Source organism: Sinohyriopsis cumingii, chromosome 7, assembly GCF_028554795.1.
Source record: "Sinohyriopsis cumingii isolate HCF-2022 chromosome 7, ASM2855479v2, whole genome shotgun sequence".
Classification (NCBI taxonomy): domain Eukaryota; kingdom Metazoa; phylum Mollusca; class Bivalvia; order Unionida; family Unionidae; genus Sinohyriopsis; species Sinohyriopsis cumingii.
In genome coordinates, this window is record NC_142967.1 from 45177902 (window position 1) to 45202623 (window position 24722).

Genomic DNA, 24722 nt, shown 5'->3' on the forward strand with positions numbered 1-24722 from the left:
AAGTCAGACCCTTAATGATTATTACTTGTGTGTGTGTGTTTGGATTTTTAACCTAGCTTTAACAATTTTTCAGTCATATTGCTACAATGTCTGTAGTGTGACAGTTTATAGTGATGTCTAGCACTGGGGATCATGCCACAGACATGTAGTAATATGTCCCACCCAGACACGTTATCCTGACATGAGGCCAACCAGTCCTAACACTAACCTCTTAATGCTGAGCGCCTAGCTGTTAGTACAATTTTTAAAAGCTTTTGGTACGACTCAGCCAGGGTTCAAATCCATTCTAATCACTAGGCCACCAGAGCAGTTGCTTATTATTTGTTCCTATAAAGTTAAGAAAACTACTTTTTTAAAGTCTTTAAAACATCTGAGAAGAGTCATGAAAGAGCACTGATGTGAGTGCAAGTCAATAGATAGTGAGAAACTGGTGGAATGAAATATTACTGGAAATCTGCAAATTTAGCCTGCAATACATTGGTTACCAGTCTAAGCTGTTTGTCTGCTCTCAACCATAGCTAAATCTAAGCATCAACAGTATTGGCTTACCTTATATTCTAGATGCTATGAGTTTGTTCAAGTATAGATTTACTGGCGGAAGGAATGAATCAACCAGAGGGACTTTGTCTACAAAAATACGTGTTACACTGTTGGACATCAACCATCCTAGGTTCCAATAGGACAGAAATTTAAGGTAACAATAAAAATTAATCTGACTTTCCAGGATAACTGGAAAAAGACTTTGCCACTGGTTGAGTTTGATGAAAAGAGTTCGTTTATGTTTTGTTCTGCATGTTCAGCATACCTCAAGTCGGCCAATCATTCAAGTGCCTTATACAAAGGCATGTCTATAGCATATTACCTGCACAGAAATATTATTGCAAGTAAATAAAACATTTCTCAATCATGAAGACCCTGACTGCCCGAGCCTTTACCAAGCGAAGTGCACAATCAGTTATTCATAATGTCAGAAGGACCAAAACTAGTTCATATTTGTCCTGACAAAACCATTGCCCTCCGACTGCTTTCTTCTGAGAAAATACAGCACTTGACACATACATTCTAAGGGTGAGCAATCTGTCAAGCAGTCCGAGTTTCCTCAGACCTTTCCCACCCATATCAGATATTTTGACAACAAAAATGTCAAAATATCTAAAATGGGGTGGGAAAAGTAAAGAGGAATCTCAGACTATCTGCCAAGTGAACTGTTACTTTTGAATCGTCTGACAGCAAATTAACTGACTTTATGGATTATCTTCAGACATATTTCGGTGAACAAGCTTTGAATTGCAAATATTCTCCATTTTATTTTGCTATTCGATACTTTTCATTTGATGTTGAGAAATTTTAGACCTGAAGCTACAGTTAATTGCAACACTCAGATTCAAATAGGATCCACCAATGGAGAGGATGATCACATGATATGGTATTTTGAAATTGTTAAGGTTAGTCAAATATTTATATGATCAAATAAGCAATAATGTGGTTGTCTGAATTTTGAGTTTGCATTTTGGTCCCCTTGTCTTTCATTTATGGTGAGTCACTAGCAAAAATATTCGCATGTCGCATTTAGCTGTTGGATCGGTCCTTGACTTATGCGGACCTGGACAATTTAGGGTTCTACTAGTCATGGACCAGCAAGTCAAAAGCAAAATATTCAGTTCAGGCCCTGGCAAATATATATTGTTTTTGTGCAGGCTTTCAGACATGATGGCATGGGCAACAGGAAGGTGACTGTGATGAACTGCCGAACCCAAAAGCCATGGAGATGTCAAATATTAATTAGATTAATCATGTAACCCAGGGAGGGTTTTGTTTTCATCTTTAATTTAATGAACTTCACTGTATTTTGTTATCAAACAAAATAAAAATACTCAAAAATGTAGCATTTTCTTTATTCTTTAATAGAACTTCTGTGATACATGATGACTTTTTTTTGTATAGGAGTCTGACCATCAGACACAATTTATTAATTCCATAGGAAAACAGTATGAAACAGAGTTTCTGTAATATATGGTGACAACATGAACTTTGTAGACTCTTTAACAAAGTATAATTATTTCCAATCTCTTTGTTCAATCCTTTTTGAAACAACAAAAAAATGCAGGAATACTATATTTACAGGTGAGGAAAAGATCATTCCCATCAATACATGACATACACATCATCATGAAACTAGTCATCCACAATTCTCTTGAATTTAAACAGCATCCAACATGTACAGATGAACCTTTTGATCTCCGCCCACAGCAAGAATGGGGTGAATCAGATGCCAGCTCATGCCATAGGCCACCTGCTGGGTCACTGTCAGTGGGACCTATTTAAAGAGAACAGACTTACAATGTACTGCATTATTTACATCATGTGAAGTTGTGTGTGTGATTTGGATTTTTAATGTAGCTTTAACAATAATTCAGTCATATCGCTACGATGTCTGCAGTGTGATAGTTTTATAGTGATGTCTAGCACTGGGGCATCATGCTGCAGAAATGTAGCATGATGTCCCACCCAGTCACATTATCCTGACACCAGGCTGACCGGTCCTAACACTAACCTCTTAATGCTGAGCACCAAGCGAGGCGGCTGTTAGTACCATTGTTGTAAGTCTTTGGTATGACTCGGCCAGGGATCGAACCCACAACATCCCGCATCTGAGGCAGATGCTCTAACCACTAGGCCATCAGAGCGGTATGTGAAATTGTGTAAACCAATTTATTATTTTTGATACTGTAACTATATAATACCAAATCACATATAAGTATAAACAGTACACAAAAAGTTTACCAACACCTGTGTGAAGTCAGAAACATTCTATGACTTAAAGGTCATTTGGTAAAAATTAAATATTTAATTCATGTACTGAAACCCGAACCTTTCAACAATTCTACGATTTAAATTTTAACTAAATATCCCTCTTCTGATAAACAATAAATCTTTACAGTGTCAACAAATGAACAATAAATTCAAGTAATGATTTATGAGCCACTCAAATGATGCTGTATGGTGCACTCAAATAATGCTTTGCGACCCACTGCATGATTAACTCAAATGATGCTTTATGATTCATTCAAAAGATGCCAGGTTTCCATTCTGAAAGATTGTTTTATGAACTACTCAAATCATGCTTTATGATCCACAAACAATATGCTTTATGACACTCTCAAATGCTTTATAGTCTATCACAAATATGCTTTTTGATCCAGCCAAATGATGCTTTATGATCCACTCAAAATATTTTATGATCCACTCAAACAATGCTTTATGATCCACTAAAATTATGCTGTATGACCCACTCAAACAGAACTGTATGATCCACTTACATTTTATTATCAACTGAAATGGTACTTTATATCCACAAAAATATGTTTCATGACCCACTCAAACAATGCTCTATCATCCACTAAAGAAATGCTTTATGATCCATTCAAATTATATTTTACAATCCAGTAGTGGCCGAGTGGTCTAAAGTGCTCTCTGTTACGGATCACTGCCATCTCGCCTGTCTGGGTGGGTTCAAGTCTCGGATTCGGCTAATGTGGGTATGCGAGAAAGCTTGCCAGTAGCTTCTCGTGGGGTGGTGGTTCTTTCCGGGGTTTTCCCAGGTTCTGCCTCCACCATTAATATTGGCCGCCATGTATAGTGTATCATGTGCTGAAAAATGGCGTTAAACCGTACGACAACAACAACAATCCAGTAAAAATACGCTTTATGATCCACTCAAATGATACTTTATGATCCACTAAAAATATTTTATGACCCACTCAAATTATGCTGTACGAACCACTAAAAGTACGCTTTACAAACCATGCAAATGGTACTTTATGATCTAATATACTTTATGACTTACTCAACTGATGCTGATGCGGTATTATCCACTCAAATTATGGTACATGATCCACTCAAGTGATAACACATGATAAACTCAATTGATGTTATATTTTTTATCATTCAAATAATGCTTTTATAGAAACTAAAATGATGCTGCATGATCAACACAAATGACGCCGATCCATTCAAATGAAGCTATGAGCCACATAAATGATGCTATGAGCCATTCAAAGGATGCTCTGAGCCACTCAAATGATGCTGTGAGCTACTCAAAGAATGCTCGGAGCCACTCAAAGGATTCTCTGAGCCATTCAAAGGATGCTCTATGAGCCACTCAAATAATGCTACACGAACCACTCAAAACATGCTGTATCAGCCACTCAAAGGATGCTATATGAGCCACTCAAATGATGCTATAAGCCAATCACATTAAGCTATATGAGCTACTCAAATTATGTTATATGAGCCAATCAAATGATGCTATATGAACCATTCAAAAGGTGCTGTATCAGCCACTCACAGGATGCTCTGAGCCACTCAAATTATGAGCCAATCAAATGATGCTATATGGGGCACTCAAATGATGCTATATGAACCACTCAAAAGATGCTGTTATGACCCACCAGAATAATACTGTATGAATAATGCTGAATCAATCACTTAAATGATGATGTATGACCACTTCAAATTATGCCATATGATCCACTCAAATGTGCTTCATGAACCATTAAAAACTCCTCCAAATTTGTTCATGGTATATTAGCGGAGTTTCTGACAAAATCTATCAAAATCCAGACAAAGCCTGAAGACTGGCTCAATTGTAACTATGCAGGCAAAAAAAAATATCTTTTCTGGAAGACCAGAACACAATAAAATGTTAGTCAAATAAAATCTTCTGCCACTTGCCCTGACTTTTTCTGACAAGAACACCAAGTATTCACCTGTTGTTGTTTAGTATTAAAGACCTTGATCTGTCCGTCTGGCCTGCCCACAGTGGCTACAAGGTTGTCTTTACACTTACACCATCTTAAGTGTCTTACTCCCTCAAGGTGGCCTTGTCTTTTGTCAATACAGTGGCTGAAACAAAACAGTTACAGCATATAATTATTCTAGAACCTTGATGTGGACATGTATAGAAGATGTTTCATTGTGTGATACACATCAACATGATACAAGTTACAATGCATACCTTTTGAGTCAAAAGATTAAATGTATCAAATATCTATGTGTGTGTGTGTGTGTGTGTGTGTGTGTGTGATGCAGGAAAAGACTTTTTTAAAATTATATATTGATCTTACTTCTAAAGCAAAGCTAGGTAGATGGAAATCTCTTATCTGTACACCCCACTCAATAAGTTCACTTCATTTTAAATTGTATGAAAAAAGAAATTAGAGTTGCATCCCTTTTCATTAGGGTCTTGTGTCAGTCAATATTTAAAACTTGTCTGTAAAGGCAGGTGAATCTACCATTAATAGGTCCAAACAAACAGCCATGTATGACTTCACTTGATTGCTTATTCATCAAAAGCCTCTTACATCAGCTGATTGTCTTTTGATCTAGGTGAACTAAGAAACTGGTAATTGTTTTTGATTTATACAATCTGTACAAGTTGGCCATCTCCAGTGTCAGTGCTGTTTTATAGTCATATGCAAACTGTCAATCAGTAGTGAAATTAGTCTCTGGTTTGGATGAAATACATGTAGTATTTATTTACAGAACTCATCATAAAAAGTACATAAAATCAAAATGAGATATTGAAGATTGGGCAACAAACATGAGATTATCTCACGCTCTATCCTCATTAACAATAAGATTATCTTATATAATGTGGCCAATGTGGTTAATCAAGGCATAATATTGCATACATTAAAATGATGACGTATTAAACAAAAATTAAACATACAGCACTGAATTTGTTATAATGTCCAACAGCCACTAATAAGCATTTACAGCTGAAATATTTCACTGTCTACTAGCCAATCAACAAATGAAAAGAAAAAGAACAAGAACATAAAAAGATGATGACGCTGATGGAGCTCATGGGGGGAGAGGTATTTGTTGTTTTGGAGCTTATCTTCATTTCCCAGTGCAGTAAAAGCTGTACATGTCAGCCAGTATAGCTGGTGGAGGAAACACCTGGGAAAACCCTTAAAAGAACCACCAACCCATGGAAGCTACTGGCATGGTTTCTCATATACCCACATTGGCTGAGCCTGTGATTCAAACCCACATAGAGTTGACATGGCATGATCGGTAGGGCCCCTTTGGGGAGGCAGTTAAAGGACTTTTAAATTAAGCTTGGGTAGTATATGTTTATAAAAAAAGAAATATATACCTGAAATAAAACAGCTTCAATTAGTGTTTTTTCATGGTGCACAAAACAAATTAACATCAATGATTATTTTAAGTCAGTGATGATTTAATTTATAGGATGAACTAAAGTGAACAGGATGGAGTAATCTTGTGTGAAAGACAAATTTTGAAGAGAAAATCATGTACACATATAGTACTGAGTCAGTTAAATAGTGCATTTAAAACAATCTTGTTAACATACTACTACTACTACTACTACAGCAAAACCTGTTATGAGACCACCTCTTCAGCCAACAAAAAAATGGTCTATCAAGACAGTTGGTCTCACATAAAAGGTTTGTACAAGGTCCAGTTTCAGAACTATTTAAATGAAAACAAACACAATCCCTGTATATATGTTCTATTCTTTATTAATAGTTCTTGCTAAAATATTGTATGCATTCATCTGACAACAAATTATATGGCAATAAGGACATCATTAAACATGAATCACCCTAAATCTGTTTTACCATCATTTAAGCTGTTATTTTGTGAGTGGTCTGCACTTTTTCACTTCTTTTAGTTACAATAATTATTTTCTTCAGCATTTAAAATTGGTCTCTTTTTAGTCTCAGATTATTCCATTGTTATTAAGGTATTAGGTGTTAACATTATTAGTGCTCAGTTGTAATATCGACTGTAAAGAGGGTTTTGACTAGACATTGGAAAATATGAAAAAAAATAGACATTTGTGTATAGCTAACAGTTAACGAAATAAAAAGAACAATGATCTCATCCCAAAACAGAATAAAAATAATAATAATAATAATAGAGGACTTTGTATAGTTGTTGTTGTTCTAGGGTTTAACGCCATTTTTCAGCACAAGATAGGCTATACATGGCGGCCAGTATAACTGGTGGAGGAAGAACCCTGGAAAACCCAGGGAAGAACCACCAACCGATGAGAAACTACTGGCAGGCTTTCCCACATACCCACGCTAGCCGAGCCTTGGACTCGAACCCACGCAGACAGAAGTGAGATGGCAGTGATCTGGAACAGTGAGCGCTTTAGACCACTTGGCCACTCGGGGCCCCTGACTTTGTATAGCAACTAATCTTTTGAAGCTCTAAGTGCTCTACAACATTAGACAATACCTATAACATAAAAAACATATATAATGATATGATTACAAAAAACAAACACCGTGAAATTAGAAAACATAATAAACATGCTGAAAATATTTAAGGTAGGAAAATTAAGTTTGTTCTTGCAGTCAAAAAAAGTGAGTTTTAAGAGCACTCTCGAATGGGATCACTGTGTCTTTGTGGCTAAGTTCAGTGGATAGTTCATTCCATGTTGCTAGGCCCTGATATGCAAAAGAATGTTGTCCATATGACTTCGTTTTCATAGTGGGAATAATGAGTATACGATTGTCAGAAGAGGAGCGTAAGTATCTTGCTGGAGTATACACATGGGTGAGGTCGGATAGGTATGTTGGACTGGAGTCCATCAGTGAAACGTAGCAAAGAGAACAAATTTTGTGTTTGATTCTGGATCAAATGGATAGCCAGTGTAGGGTACAGAGCAGCGGGGAGGTGTGCTCTGATTGTGGTACTCTAAATATGATCCAAGCATGCTGTGTTTTGAATTTTTTGAAGTTTTTGGAGTAGATACTGAGATGAACCAGACAGAATTGAGTTACAAAAGTTCAGTCTTGAAAGTACTAATGAACACACAAGTGTTTTAGTGGCATCAACTGAAAGATATCTGTGAATGGGGCTGATGCGTCTCAGCTGGAGTGTATTCCATTTGCAGACACAATTTGTGTCCTGTTGACCAAGTAGGATTTGAACCACAGTAAGGCTGTATCATGAATGCCAAATACAAGCTGGAGACAGGGAAGTAATATATCATGGTCTATTGTGTCAAATGCTGCAGACAAATCAAGGAGGGTGAGGACTGCAATCTTTCCACTATTCAAAGCAGAGAGAATGTCATTAACTACTTTCAGAAGAGTAGTTCCAGTACTGTGGCAAGGGTGATATGCGGATTGTACATTGCTAAAAAGACTGTTTGAATTCAGATGAGATACAAGCTGGGATAGAACTATCTTTTCTAAGATTTTTTATATGAATGGGAGATTAGAAACTGGGCAGTAGTTCTTTAAAACGTTATGGTCGAGTGTTGGTTTCTTCAGCAGAAACTTTGCGATGTCAGTTTTGAAAACTGATGAGAATTCCCCGGATGAGAGAAAGGTATTAATAACATCAGTTAGTGATGGCAATAATGGATCTAAGCACTCAAGCAGTAGTGATGTTGGAATTGGATCAAGTTCACATGACTTTGGTGCACTCTTCATCACAACTGTATGTACTAAATCCATAGAGACAGGTTCAAATGCTGCTAATGGTTGCCGCTGAAATTCTGTATTCCAACTGTATGGTGATGTTGAGTCAATTGAAATTGTGTTGTCAAGCTTATCTCTAAAGGTTTGTACTTTGTCACAGAAGAAATTTACAAACAGGTCCAGAAGGTCGACTAGAGAGAAGGTAGTTGGAAGTGGTGTACATTGGTTCCCTGACATTAGCTTGTTAGTAATCTCTAAGAGCTCTTTGCAGCTGGAACTTTCCATGATCTTAGTACTTTAGTGGGCTGATTTCACTGCATGGCCTATGTTTGTGATATTCTTCTTAGTGCCTTCATAGATCTGCTTATGAATAGTGAGTCTGGTGGAAAGCCAAAGCCTCTCAGCTTTACGGTGGTCTCTTTTAGCAGTGCAAAGCTGGTCCCTAACACTGCTATACCATGTTGAACACTTTTGAATTGATACTCTGCACTTGGTGGCTGGGGCATGTTTGTCGAGCAACGAACGCAGGCAGTTATCGAGTTGTTCTGCTTGATGGAGTAACCTGTGGGTATTAGATCTGCACACTTGGACTCACTGCCTTGATGTTTTTAGCTATGGTTCTGTCAGGAAAAAGACATCGATATTCTGATTGTTGATAAAATTAACTATTTCTGTGTGCTTTTCCGGTTTCCTCTGATTGGGCATTGAATAATGCAATACGCAGAGGTATCTCTTGGATAGTTGATACAAAGGTTGATGATTTAAAAGGGATTTAAATTAGGTTATCTAAATTAATGGTCAAATTTTGTAATTGTTGAGCCGGAAAGGGCATATGGGAGATAACTGGAATTCTTCTTCCTGTTCTATGCTGGCCAGCTTTGAAATGTTTCTTTTTTCGCTTCTGTTTACATTTAAGTAATGATGAATGTAGTCCCAGTTCGTTTAGTCTAGTGTAGTGTGGACAGCCAAGGAGTGGTCATTTAAAGCAATTAATGAAGGTCCATCATTGCATAAATAGGTTGACTGGTGAGTATCACGTGATGGCAGTTTGTTCAACAAAAGAAGTTGTAGCAGTGGAGCAAGACAGTAGAGAAATAGTCTAAACAAGGAGATGAAGAAATACATACAAACTGAACAGCCAATGCATGATGAACACAATAACGTAGACGAAGACAGGCAACAAGCACATATATCATGAAAAACTGCACAAAAAAACAGAACAGCTGCTTCAAGCCGGTTAAGCGATAGCGGCCATCTTGATCCAGATATCATTCATTCAAAGACAAATGTCAATGGCTTAATTCACAGAAGACATAAAATGATTAATTCCACAAACAAAGTGTATAACATAGGTCAGCTTGTATAGAAGACAGCTTGGTGTTTGGGATGTAATCACTGTAACATCAGAGGAAAAAAGCAACAAACAAAAAAGCAACAAACAAATGATTCTCACTTGCTGGTTTAATAGGCAAAGACTTCATTCACTCCAAGATGATAATGATGAACCTTAAAGACAAATAATAGAAGCAAACACTACCTTAACCTCAGCACTACAATGGCAATTGTGACATGTACATTATCCTGGTTTATGGTCAGTACTATCTGTCACTATGTATTTGACTTGCCAAATTTACAAAGCAGTAGTCAGACTCTTTTGTATTTTTGTTCATTTCATGTGGGCTTTTTTACCAGAACCATCTTTACCATTCGTGTGGTCGTTGTCATAAATGATTACATAAAGGTCAGTCATGTTTGTCTCTGTTCTCGCTATACAGTTTTTCATAGGGCAGAACAACAAACAGATCACTGAAAAAACAAAAGCACTCAAGCATAAAAACTGTATCAGAGTGACAGTTTTGACATGGTCAAGTTACTCATGTTAAGATGTATTCACATACTAACTTTCATCTATGAGGTAAAACACACGTCCAAAATATTGAGGGTGTAATGAACCAACATACGAAAATACAAAAATCACTCAAGCATGAAATTAGGCTACCCTGACCTAGTTTGATATATCTGATATGCATTAATAAACCAATTGTCACGAGGTTTTAATAAATGAACAAATGAATGAACACCAATGCATGAATGATCATAAAAATGAAGACATGAACGAACAGGCAAAATGCTACATCTCTTCCCAACTTCACTGGGGAGAATATAACTATAATGCAGTAAGATAAAAAAAAAAAAAACATAAACCAACCTGGCGACAGAAGTATCAAACACAAACCAGTCTGGTCCAGCTGCTGCACCAATTAGAAGGTTGTTACCATGACACCAATCTACCTCCTTCAGGGGCACCTGTCCACCACAGTCAAAAGACATGATCTGTTGCTGCCCTGTTAGGCTGAACATCTTGATAACCCCATCCTTTAGACCAACAAGGATCTGGGAAAGAAACAGAGCAGAACATTAACAGGATTTACCATTTTCTAACAGTATCAAATCAAGGTACCTTACCTTAGCAGGAGGCAAATCCCCAATCAATGATAAACCTGACGGACAGGCTGTTCCAACTAATTAGTACATTACTTTGATATAAATTAAATAAGGGATCTATTCTGAATGTATGATCACAGGAATCGCACTAATTTCTTAAAAATCACATAAAAAACAACCAAATGTGAGAAGCTTGTGTATCATATTGTCAAATCCAATCTTTATTTCTTAATTATATACCCCCATGTTAAAAAAATTCCCATTTTTTCATACAAGGTAGAATTTCCCCACTAAATATGGTATTCTACCCTTTATGTATTGTACAAGTTTACACATATTGTGCAATCAATGCTGCAGAAATTGTCTGAAAATGACCAAGGAATGAAAACAAATCTGCAGGTGACAATTAAGAAAACTATCTAGGGATCTGCATCTCTGGCAGATAAATGGTACAAATATGATATGACCAAAGCAACAATTTACATGTCATCCATAACAGTGGTCCATGTGAAACACTAACAGTAACTTGACAGAATTATCCACTGACTATTGTCAGGAAGTCAACTGTTTGTCTTACACAATATAAACCAGATTTCTGGATTTCGAATCAAATAACCAAAAATCTCATCCTTCCACGCTATAAGGCTTTCATCTATTGTTGGAGAGTCTATGCTCACATAACTATCCTCCTCATATTGCACTGTCGACTTTGGTCGGCGGACAACAAAGACATACAAATTTAAAATCCCAAGAAACCCTTCTTTATAAAACAGCCAGACAGTGGACCAACCACCCATGTGATGGAACACAATATAGTATAGAAAAGAGTGGCTGTTTATTGGAAATCAAACTGAATGTCACTAGAAATGTGTTTACAGATACTCCCAAAAAGTGCTAGAAAAGACTTAAACACAAAACCTTACCATAGTATGGCAAATGTGTGTGTGTGTGATTTGGATTTTTAACGTAGCTTTAAAAATCTTTTAGTCATATCGCTGCGATGTCCGCAGTGTGGCAGTTTATAGTGATGTCTAGCACTGGGGCTTCATGCCGCAGACATGTAGCATGATGCCTCATGCAGTCACGTTATCCTGACACCAGGTTGACCATACCTAACACTAAGTGCCTAGTAAGGCTGCTGTTAGTACCATTTTTATAAGTCTCTGGTATGACTCGGTCGAGGTTTGAACCCATGACCTCCTGCATCCAAGGCAGACACTCTAAGCCACCAGAGCGATAGGTATGACAAATGGATATACATATGCATGGACAAGGGCAATAAAACTGACAAAATATGCATCTACAACTGTCACAATGGGGCATAAAATTGACAACATATGTTCTATAACTGTTATAATGGGGCAAAATAATGAGTGGGGAAAGTCAGACAAAGTAGGAAGATAAATCCCTAGCCAGTGGAATCAGATCAGTTTAAAATCATTGTTCGGCAAAAGAAACTTTATGCATGCAACCCAAAGGAAAAAAGGAAACAAATCTTTTGAAGGGACAGATTACTCCGTGAAAAGAATTACCAGAATTCAAGATAGGACCATTTCTTCCTTTTAAATATCAAGAGTTGACACCATCTCTGAGATTCTTCAGTAATTAACAAGATTTTCAAATTAACCACTGTTGTACAAATACTGCCTTGGCACCACTTCCATTTAGGACCAAGTGGATATCATTACGAGACATTTGGAGAAATATCTGTAGTCGTAACGATCATCCATTCAGGGCTGTTCCAGTAAAACATATACTCCCCAGGGGGAAGGCACTTTCAAATTCAACCAACCCACAACAGAAGCAATTTAAAAAAATTATGATCCACTGTCAGATGTGTTTTAATCGAGAAACACTGCCCCCTACAGAAGTATATTTTTTAACATAATTTCTGGCTATGGGTTAGTGGGCGGTAGAAGCAATTTTAATATTGGGTTGGGGACAGAAGCGATTTAAATGACAGCTGGCTGGAGGTAATCTACTGAATTCATTTACATCATATAATCTACTGCATATTTGTATTTGTATTCATTCATTATAATCAGTCTTTTGTCCTTTTGTTTGTTTGTCTGTCAGCCAAGTATGTCTCTGATACTGTGAAATCACAGATTTTCATGGTGGCTAATATTATTTGTAGATGTCATTGATCAGTCTCTTAATACCTACTAATATAACATCGATGAATACAGATTTTATAATAGATATTTCTATTCTAATACAGAAATCATGAATTTGTATCCTTACTAAACTCTGTGTTTCCTAAAGTGATCAATATGTCTTGCTAATTTGTTCGTGTGTGGACATAATTAAAGATAACAATAATATTAATTTTCATTGCCATCACACCTTTGGCATGAAAATTGTTATGTATACTCAGATTTAGTGAAGAAAAATATTAATACAATTTTCATGGATGGAATTTTTGGGTTCTATTTTTCTTTGTTCTCAGGCATGCTGCTTTTGATTAGAATAATAGTTAATTCTTGTATTCTATGATTCATTGTTATTATTTTTACCAATAAATGTTTTGGTAAACTTATATGATTTGTCAAAAAAAAAAACAATGATGCCTATGGAAGTGATGTTGCATCATTTGTCTACTTTTACACTATATCATTTCTTGTAAGAACATCTTTTTCAGTTACCGATGTCTTATTTTTAAGCCTTGTTTCAAGACTAATATAAAATTATAAAAAAATATAGCAAGTCAAACATTTTTATATCATAGATTTTAAAAAATGGATGAAAGTCAAGGAATCACTTTTCCCAGAGCACTCATAAAATCAATGTCATTGCAGTTAACTGTATTGTCAACAGCATCATAATCATCACTGATGGCCTAGCAGCAACATTCTGCACTTTCAATCCAGTTGTCACAGGTTCCATCTCCCACTTCTAGTCTTTCATATGAGACTTATACCTATGGCCTGAGGGGCTTTCATGGCAGAGTGGTATAAGATGCTTGTCTTGTGATAAAGATCTGAGGGGCTTCCATGGCAGAGTGATATAAGATGCTTGTCTTAAGATACAGATCTGAGGGGCTTTCATGGCAGAGTGGTATAAGATGCTCGTCTTGTGATACAGATCTGAGGGGCTTCCATGGCAGTGGTACAAGATGCTTGTCATGTGATTACTTGCCTCCAATATGTAAATGAGAATGTTGCCAGTTACTTGTGGAAGGTCAGCGATTCTACATAAGTGGTGTTTGGTGTCTCAAAAGGACTTGGATTTTCTTCAGCAGTAAAACTGGCTGCCATATATAGATTCTCTTCATCTGAAAATGGTGTAAAGGCCATAATGATCTACTGAAACCCCGAGATCTCATGTCTAAATGACTTCAGCTGTTGGAGATAAATGTCAAATCAACAGAGGCTCCATGTGCCCAAGTGTACTAAGGTGCTTGCTTTTACATCACTTAAACATCTCACAGAGTGAGTTTGTGTCACAGATCAACCAATTTAGGTTGGTGGTCTTTCGGGGTTCTTCCTCCACCTAATATATTGTAAAAAAATCACCAAAAAAACAAAATCAAACCACACTGAATCAACCAACTAATCAACCGTGGCAACAGCAGCAAAGGTACTAGTCAATCATTTTTGCCACAGCTGTATGAGTTTATAACTTTTGACTCAAGTAATTTTTGTAGAATTTAGAATATCGTCAATTATGCCTTCCTGACAGTTACCTAAAAGTCATCATCAGTTGGTGCAAATGGATTTTTCATGGTGAGCATATGAGATGGAAAAGTCTTGAGCAATCCTGCATCACACACTGCCGAAAGGTTTACAGTTCAGCTCACTTAGATTTTCTCTTAACAATGTTCATTGTTCCAACTAGAACTGTTATAGCTTATTCAAGCTATATTCACCAATATTTGATGATATGCATCTGTAATAAATATTTGCAACAAAGCATGAGAATGCATCAATGTTTTTCAATGATGCATTTGAACTGAGCAACAACCACAATCAACAAACCAAGAAATAAAATTATTCACATCTCTCAGGCAGAAGTAGGGTATAATCATAATCTGCCAAAAGATTTTTAGCTTTTTAAATTTGCCAAATATTTTTTCTAACCATATTGATTCAGTGGACATATCACCAGAATGGACAGAAACAGACCAGAAGGTTAAAATCAAATTGATAACAGCTTTTAAGCAGCTAAATTCATATTGGTTTAGTCAACTGTACACCCTTTATTGTCTTCCTTTTGATGAAATTTCTTACTGAAGCTAAGAAAATAATGTTGCACACATAAAAAAGAGGCACACTTCAACTCATTATTGTTTTTATTATACTTCTCCATTCCAGCCTGTTCTTATGATCTTCTCCCCCCACATACTGTTTGTCTTGTTTACGATATGTATCTAAATTTCTCACTTACTTTTCCTACTACTATACAAATGTTCTGTGAATATGCATATCAGTGTGAAACACAAGGGGAGACTAGATCCAAGATTGAAAACCTCTACATTTCTGGATGTATTCTGCTGCGATTCCATATTTCTGCACAAAACTCAAGAGTTCAGGACTCTGCACTAATTCAGTTCCCATTGTAAATTTGTGCAAACACCACGATATTAAAATTTTGAGTGCTCATGATCAAATTTATATCAGTATAGACACATCTATGACGACAGCTTTTGTGAAGAAAAAAAACATAACAGCCGCACCATTTTCTGGATCTATACAAATTTTAAATGTGTGCTTTCAATACTGCACCAAAGAGTCAGCTGCTGATTTCAGTTATGAGTCGTCCAAACTCAGGTCTGTAAAGGGATGGAAATTATGTTAATAAAACAATGTCACTCACTTTTTCAGTTACAAGTAGGACAAGCTCGCAAAAGATTGTTTTTACTAAAACTTACTTTCATTATCAACCAATCAGGGACAGTCAAACACATATATACTCTATTTTATCTTCACTGATTTATAGTATGGTTCTCGTTCTTTCACATCTGTAGTAATGTGAGTCCTTGAACAACTCTCAATGGTTGTAAGCCTTTTTCGACCATGCTGAATGGACACACTGTAAGATAATGTTCAAGTAACAGAAATACCATGGGATAACCAGAGACCTATAAAACTGAATAGTCAAGTTATCTCCTCTGCAGGGATGCTGCCAGGATTTCAGGATGTACTCTAAGTTTTGTGTGTGTGTGATCTCCAAAGCAGAAGTGGTGGTGGTGGGAATAGCCATTGTTAAATATCTCCCTAACACTTAAATATCTGTCACTCTTTCTTACTGTTCCACTCTGTTACAGCTCTACTGAAATCAAAATTCTCGAAGAGATGTCATCTCTAGTTGTATAGCGATTATTACTGTCATGTCATTGGGCATGGTCACGTGGTTGTGGTGGGGTCTTGGTTGGGATGGCATAAAGACTACAGGCTTACTCCATATTTGACAGTTAATTATGATGTTGTCAAAAGAATTCAAAAATTTCTAGCAATTCAGTTGGACTCGGATACTTGATTCAGAGTCAATGAACAGGTTCTAAAACTGATGTGTTTATTTTGGAGCTATGTTCCTCCATCACATTCAACATTTGGATATACCAAAGGTGAAACAGGTACAGTTGCATCCTAAACTATTATCGTGGCTACTTCAAATGTTATTTAATGTGAGACTTTAATGCAAGAACTCGTAGCTTCAGTGATTTTTGGGTTAAAAAAATTAATTTCTTCTCAAACAACTCAATTTGGTGCAGATTACATTGTTTTTTAATGATACGGTGAGAATTCTTGATGTGTAAAAATTGCACAAGAAATGAACATCAGATCAGAAAATTACTACCACTGGGAAAATACTGACAGGAATATACAGAAATAATGATATAATTATTTAAGTAGAATATGTGGTGACAATACGAGTGCTAGTTCTACAACTTTGTGCAAAATACATCTTGTACAACTATTCTGTTGTTTCTAACAGCACTGTAATATGGCAATAATTTCTGTCCACTTTTTACTTTAGTCCCTTGCTAATTAATAGTTTTAAATTTTACAACACTTAGCACATTTTACCTTTTGACAATAACACATCATTACAAAAATTTAGATTGCAAGAAAATAGAAGTTACAATTTTATTAAAAGCACTGGTACCAGTAAGACTAAAGGAGATGGTAAAAAAATAGAATCAGGATGATTAGTAGTGTAGTAAAGAATCCATATATCAGAATGACATCAAGTATTTTTTCATCAATTTTATCATCAGTTAATGATACTGCTTAAAAATGTATTGTACTAGATAATATACATTTTTAATTATCCATTTTGCAATACAAATACCAAATGATGGCTTGGAACTAAGTGCCAAAACGTCTGCAGAAAATACCACCAAGATCAAAATATACATAGGAAGAACCAAACACAAACAGGACAAATTTTTATCCATCTTGCTTTGAGTTTACACAGATCAGCCAGTCTCTTATTTTTAATGTCATTTAATTTTTGCACATAGCATGTACATCATTTGGTCATACATCTGTATGATACAAAAGTTTGTCTTTCTCTTCTTTTGTTGCTCAGTGGTTCTGCCAACTTGAGATCTACACACACTTAATTATGTTGTATGGGGATTCTCTGATGTTCCCTATGAGCATTAATCTGTTAATTGTTTCTGAATTTAATATGATCCTCCTCCTCGGTGTACAAATATTATTCTGTGCTGTGAACTCCTTTCATTGCCTGCTGTCTGAAATGCATATGCATAACTAGCTTGAACAAGATACTGTTCTTTATGGTTGTGCAATTTTCAGCATCTCACATGTATGGCCCCATGGGTATTCTCTCTTGGATATCTCTGTCCCAAAAAGAAACGTTTTGAACAAGAGGTCTCGTTAGGATTTTAAAACTAAGAGTCCATGGCTCCCATTTTGGTAAAAATATGAGTCCCATCAGGAAAAGTTGCAGTCCCCTCTCAGAAAACTGCCAATTATAAGAACTATTGGTTGCCAGAGAGTTTAATTTCTACATTCTTTAAAACACTGACATAGCTCTTGCTTGTCCATCAGAGTGAGTCTGAATTTTTTCGATCCAAGGAAGGTCTTATTCAAAGCACTATGCTAGGCATCACACACTTTCTTACACTTCGATAATGTCCCTTTCGAACTATCAGTTCTAGCAACTTTAGCCCTCTCCTGAATCTCACAATCTTCGTCAGTTTGCCGCTGAACCCCAAAATACTCGTTCAAGTCTATGTCTCAACATGTAATGATTCCGAGGTGACGTGCACTGCTTATTCCGTTACACTCGGAAATGAAAACAAGAATGAAAGCTAAAGTTGTTTATTTGATGTACTGTTATAAATGACCACATGTACATCTCTGGGTATTTCTGTCTCTGAATTCAAGCACTGTAAATATCAATTGATTTTCCCACCCAGCTGCCAGTCAAAGCCTTTGATCTCGCCGCTTAGCTATTGCAGCATGTTCTTTATATGTACTCTTATAATGGTGGCAACGGGGGGGGGGGGGGGCCTTTCAACCACTAAATTCTGTCATTGTAAATATCAGCACAGCTAACTGATCAACACATTTTCCCACTATGCAGGTGACTGAAGCAGGACTAGCAAGTCTTTGAATTTTACCGCCTTCCTAAATAAAAAAAGTTGACGTCCAAATACACATGATTATAAGCGTTTTCGAGACCTCTGTCAGTTTTTATTAACATGAACCCTGCCAAAGATCCACTTCCTTGAATCAGTGTTTTGCTGCCTCTTATGCCAGATTATTCTCTTCCATAATGCTGTATTAGAGTTTAAGTCCAACATTCCCCTAGTCTGCTTGTTTAGACATGGGTATATTTAATAAATATAACCGGCATATTGTCCATCCAACACGTACATCGGACTAGCACTCAACATCAATTTTAGGTTCAAAATCTCCATAAAATGCTTGTTCCAGGAACAATGAACAAATCAAATTTAGTTTAACAGCCATTCATGTCGAACCGAAGTATCCAGATATCTGGATGTCGCATCCAGCACTGTGAGACAGCTGCGGCAGCGTGAATTACGTTGCGAAATGCACTTTTAAAGTTAAAGTTAAAAGTTTAATAAAAATTGCATACTGCGCAAAGCACATTTTTTTATATCCGCGGCATTGACGTAATTTGCCGAACGCGTATCACTGCTTTAAAAGTAAGCGAATTCGTTCAAATTACGTGTACTGGCATCATTTTCTGACCCAATGTTTTATTCACGTTAGACCGCTTGGAGGGGGGTAGATGCGATATTAAATATATATTCATGTTCTTTTTTTTTCTTTCTGACAACCCCACCAGTGATTTCTCATTTTGTTAACACAACCCACAACAGAAGTGATTTTCCTAACCAACCTTCCACTGTCAGAATCAAAATAGTTCAAAACACAACCTCCTACAGAAGTTTTTTTGAAGTGCCATCCCTGGGGGGGATATATGTTTTACTGGAACAGCCCTCAGGGGGAATCTAAATAAATCCAAAATTTTGAATAGATGGCTTGAATTTCACAAACACAGACTTAATTTAACAGGAGACTTATTATTACTATGATGTGTATGGAAACTAAGCTTAACAAACATGGTGAAACTGAATTGTGACATGGGGAGATAATGGGCAAGAGTTATTGCCCTTGGTCAATATGTAAGAGATATATGCAACTTTTCATCTATTAGTAGGGTTGGATTCAGGAGGTTGTTGTTGTTGCTGCTGTAGGGTTTTACGCCATTTTTCAGCATAAGATAGGCTATACATGGCCGGCCAGTATAAATGGTGGAGGAAGAACCCGGAAAAAGCCCAGAAAGAACCACCAACCCATGAGAAGCTGCTGACAAGCTTTCTCACATAGCCACATTGGCAGAACCCCGAGACTCGAACCCATGCAGACAGAGGTGAGATGGCAATTATCCATACCAATGAGCACTTCTAACCACTTGGCCACTCAGGGCCCCGATTCAGTAGGTAGCACGCATATATTCCTTTTTGTTGACGTGATCAGTGAATAAATTCAACAGAGAAATTAATTTGTGTTTCTATCCCTATCTCATAGTGAGTAATCATAAATTTGCGACATATGTTGACTGTTTACATTGCTGCCTATTGAAAGCACCATTAATCAATGTGATAATGTGGGTAGTCAAATTATTGTCTGACCGTCATCTATACAAACCCCAACTTAAAAGTTTAATATTTTTGTCAGCTTTAAAAAAAAAAAAATCAGTGTCTGGAAATTACTTGTCTTGATTCATTAAGAAAACAACAATTTCTTTATTTTATGATCAATAATTCTATTTTGTTTCCTATACCTACATAAATGAGAGCTGAGCATATCCATGCACAATAAAAATTAGTTATGGACTAAAGCATTTAAACATTTCAACTGAAAGTCTGCATTTAAATATTATGAGTCTATCAAACAATGACACATCTATTCATTACTTAGGCAATCTCAACAAAGCAAGCTGCTATTCAACATGCCAAATTAGTTGTGGGATTTATCCACAATGAATCTGTGTACTGGATGTTGCTGAAATACCTTTCCTTCTTGTATAGGTTAATCTGTAAGATGCCCAAGTGGTGATTCTTTCATATCCACTGGATTTGGAACAGCAGTTTTTGAAACTAAACTTGAGGCCAATAAGATTTATGTGTACTTGACAAACATTTAAGTTTTACTGCCTTGACAGCCTCATTTCACACTTCTGAAGATTCTAAAATTTCATCCATTGTTCCTGAAATTTTCAATATGCACTAGACAATAAACATTAATACTTTCATGTGGTGAGCCTCAACATAAAATACTTTAATTTTATATCATGTGCTATTGCTAACAAGTAGGCTGTGGTTATCTCTGTTCTTTCATATTAAATCTTTATTACAATAATCTAAGTTACAACTCGATGTCAATATTCTGATGAGCCAAGTCATCTTACCTTCATAGGTTCCTCTGGGTGCCAGCATACACTCATACCAGGGGCTCCCAGAATAAAACACAGTGCCTGATCCCCTTCTGGGCCCCAAAGTCGACAAGTCATATCATCTCCAGTGCTAGCTAACTGCTCTCCACCCATGGGATCAAAGACCAAGGAATTTATATACCCAGTGTGTCCTTTAATGATCTGATAAAAAAAAATGAAAGAAAACAAATATTCCTAAAACCTTTCAAAATCTTAAAACATTTCCTGCAGCTATCCTAGTGATGCCCATAAATATAACAAAGTTACAATCAAACAATGAAAATCCTCTAAGCTGGACTTAACTTTCATCAAATTAAGGCTGTGGGTAACAACGATAATGCTAACAACTAAATCAACAAAAGTTCCTTGAAGTGACTGACATTCTACTAGTTGAAAAGACATTCAAGGAATCCAAGATAAAGCCCCTTCTTCATTATAACCACTAAGCGCTGAAACCATCTCTGATATTCTTGGATTACCAATATCTTCATGGCTTATCTAAGTAGGTGGCACAGCAATAAAAAGAATTTCAAGAGGGCCATTGAAGCAGCCATACTGGATGTAACATTGGGACTATTTTCATTCAGGATTCTAATTTATTCAGAAAGGACAATATGTAGACAGACATATTTCTTTCTCAATGCCAGTACAATGATGAAATGGAATACAAAGAAAGATTTGCCTTTATAAATAAATTAAAATTTCTGACAATAACGAGAATGATGTTTCAACAAAAAAGTAACTATTTTTTTAAAATAAATATTATACTCTTTACATTATACAGACAGAGAAAGAAATTATACTTTAAGTTTCATGGTTTTTATTTTTTTTTTATTTTCTAATTATCGTATATTGTGTGGACCATAAGGTCAGTTATTATTGTTGTGTTATTGTATTATAACTATTATTTTCATCACAAATTTGAATCTTTGAATTATATAAATATTATCTGAGCAAGAAGAGTAAAATGACCAATTGTATTTGGTTTAGATTCTCTCAAGATGAACCTATCAAGGAAACCAGGACAGATGAGATGGCAACAGTCCCAAAATCTATAAACTATAATAAAGAAGAATTCTAGCTTTCAGTTACATATTGTTTGAAAAAGTTTACAGTTTTGAGAAATAAATGATGTTGTTTCAAAGTTACTTATTTTGTCTCTTTTTTATTGGTTACTATATGACATCCATTCAAACATTAAGTGCCCTGATTTTTAAACATTGTCTGTGCTCAAAGTGCCCTTGTCAGCACCCCTGTCATTTGAAATCCTAGCTAGAACAATGTATAACCAACAGTACATTGTTAAAACCACATCCAAAAAAAAATCCATTTAAAACCAATTAGTCACCATAAGAAGTCTTCTGGTAAAAACCTCATATCAATAAAATTTCAGTTTGGGAGAAATGGCAATAACATGGTTTTCAATATGGCTGCTAAAGCAACCAAACAAAATATATGAGCAGCAACCAAAAACAAGATGTTCAAGAGGGCTACCATGGCAACCATACATGAGATCAGACAAGAACCATGATTTTCATTCAGAACCAACCATCCATAATAAAAAGCAATCTGGTTAAAATCAGATCTCCACTGTCCTACGTGAAGATCTAATGACAACCACTTATGGGTCATGTTCTGGTGACCTTTAAATTAGCCAACAGAAATGCATATTTTAAAAATCTGAAGGCGAAATAAATTGTTTGGAACACATTGATGTTCTTCATCCGTGGTGCTCTTTCTCCAAATACATAGATATAAGACTGCATCTAATTGTTTGATAAAATGAGTGATTATGGTAATAACATAGGTTACCAGAACATGACCCGAGTGGTTGCAGTCAGATCTTCATGTATAACAGCAAAGATCTGATTTAAATCAGATTGAATAAAAAGTCTTTAGTGACAACCCCATGTGAATATAATTTTCCGTTTAGAAGGAACAGCAGTAACAAAACTTTTAAGATGGCTGCTATTGCTTTCAATACTGAACATCAGATCAACAAAATTTTCATTCAGGACCAACTAGACAGTCGACAGCCCATGTCTATGTAACCACCTGATCTTGGGATGAATGTGCGTGTCAAGTTTCATGGCAATCTTCTAAGTAATTCAGTACAACTAGTGAAATCAAACATAGAAAGATGATGGATGGACAGTGGATGATGGATATAGTGTGCCCGCCAAAGCTCTTCACATCTACAGGCAATACAGCTAAAAATACTTTATAATACATACTGATAACTCAAACATGGTTTTCTAGCAACCTAAGTCATCTGCATAATGTACTGGACCTGCATTAATTTCAGAATTAGACCGATGACAGTGTTACACTTATGAACAAATAATGACAACATGAATAAATCTTCCAGTCACAAATTTCATCAATGGCTTAGCATCTGTACCTTATCTGAGTCATTTCCTTTCATGTCTGTGCAAAATATTTTTATCTGTTTATCACTTCCGGCTACTGCAAATCTGAAAAGACAAACCAAAAGTTCACAACTCATTGTCATCTGTGACAACTAAAACTACAGGTACTTATTTTGTTTCAATCTCTTTATTTTAAATTAATATATATAAAAAACTGATTTAAGCATCCTCTCCTATAAGTGACCACCAATCTTAATAATACCAAAAACATTTGCCTGTCTAGCTATAACCCTTAATAACTAGGATGACTTAAGACTTTGTCTTTTCCACTTCAAAATGATTTGCAATGGTGGTGGGGGGGTATTCAATTATTGTTATTATAACCTGTGTATAACACTGAAAGTGCCAGTTAGAAGCATTTTCATTTGTTCACCTTAGTGCCTCTGTTGCATATTTAATTTAATGATTCAATCCTTTATTTATTTATAGCATTGGTGACTTAGGTTTTGGCTTTTGGCACTAAAAAAATATACTAAATAAGAGTGTGTGTGCGTGTGATTTGGAATTTTAATGTAGCTTTAACAATTTTCAAGTCATTTCACTACGATGTCTGCTGTGTGGCAGATTTTAGTAATGTGTAGCACTGGGGCATCACTTATGCCCTCACTGCAGTGAAAACAAAAACCAGCAAATTATTGAAATATTTTTTTTAATTCGTATACTTACATACAAATTAGATTATCTACATATGCATATAGATTTAGCTTAAAATTTCATTTGTCTAAGTCAGATTTTGTGCCATCATGCTTTCACCAGAGACATCTAAGTCTAAAAATTTTTATTTTAAAAACAAAAATATTCTACAATGGTATGAATATCAATTAGGTTATTGACCTATCCATATGACCATGCTTATTAAATTTCATTTGTCTAAGTGAGATTTTGTGCCATCATGCTCACATAGTTTTCACCAGAGAGATCTAAGTCTAAAAAAATGCATTTTAAAAACAAAAACATTCTACAATGGTATGAATATTAATTAGGTTATTGACCTATCCATACAACCAAGCCTAATAAATTTCATTTATCAATATAGTGTTTTTTCCACAACAGTGCTAAGGTGTAAAATTTTTAACTTATGATACATTCTGTGACAAGGAGCATTTGCTTTTACATTTCATTTAATAAACCCTCATTTCTTGTGTAAACATAAATATGGATCATTGAGTGGTGATCTACTGACTTGACCACTCAGTTTAATTGTTTTTGAGACGGCCTCAACCAAATAAACCTTTTAGTACTGATAATTTCTCAGCCTATGAAATGTACTGCTATTGTATGCATCAGTGCATTACACTTTACTAGGAAAAATACCCTGCAATCTGTACTGACCCATTTATTGGGGTTTGTAACAACAGAAGACTTAAGACTAACAAATAATTGAAACCTTAACCAACACTTTGAGCTGCAGAATCTATGCCTCTTAATGCTGAGCACC

The 24722-nt window shown here is 35.9% G+C and overlaps 1 protein-coding gene across 1 annotated transcript in view; it reads right to left on the reverse strand.

The window, feature by feature from the left end:
* Positions 1 to 1879: 1879 nt before the first annotated feature.
* The window catches only part of LOC149795124 (nucleoporin Nup37-like), a 30861-nt gene continuing 8018 nt past the window's right edge, over positions 1880 to 24722 (reverse strand). Inside the window, exons 3-7 of the mRNA XM_089964830.1 lie at positions 23257 to 23329; positions 20832 to 21017; positions 10678 to 10862; positions 4770 to 4905; positions 1880 to 2317 (exon numbers count right to left, since the gene is read on the reverse strand). Coding sequence (XP_089820956.1) covers positions 2201 to 2317; positions 4770 to 4905; positions 10678 to 10862; positions 20832 to 21017; positions 23257 to 23329 — 697 coding nt within the window. The 3' untranslated portion in view covers positions 1880 to 2200. The remainder of the gene's footprint in view (positions 2318 to 4769; positions 4906 to 10677; positions 10863 to 20831; positions 21018 to 23256; positions 23330 to 24722) is intronic.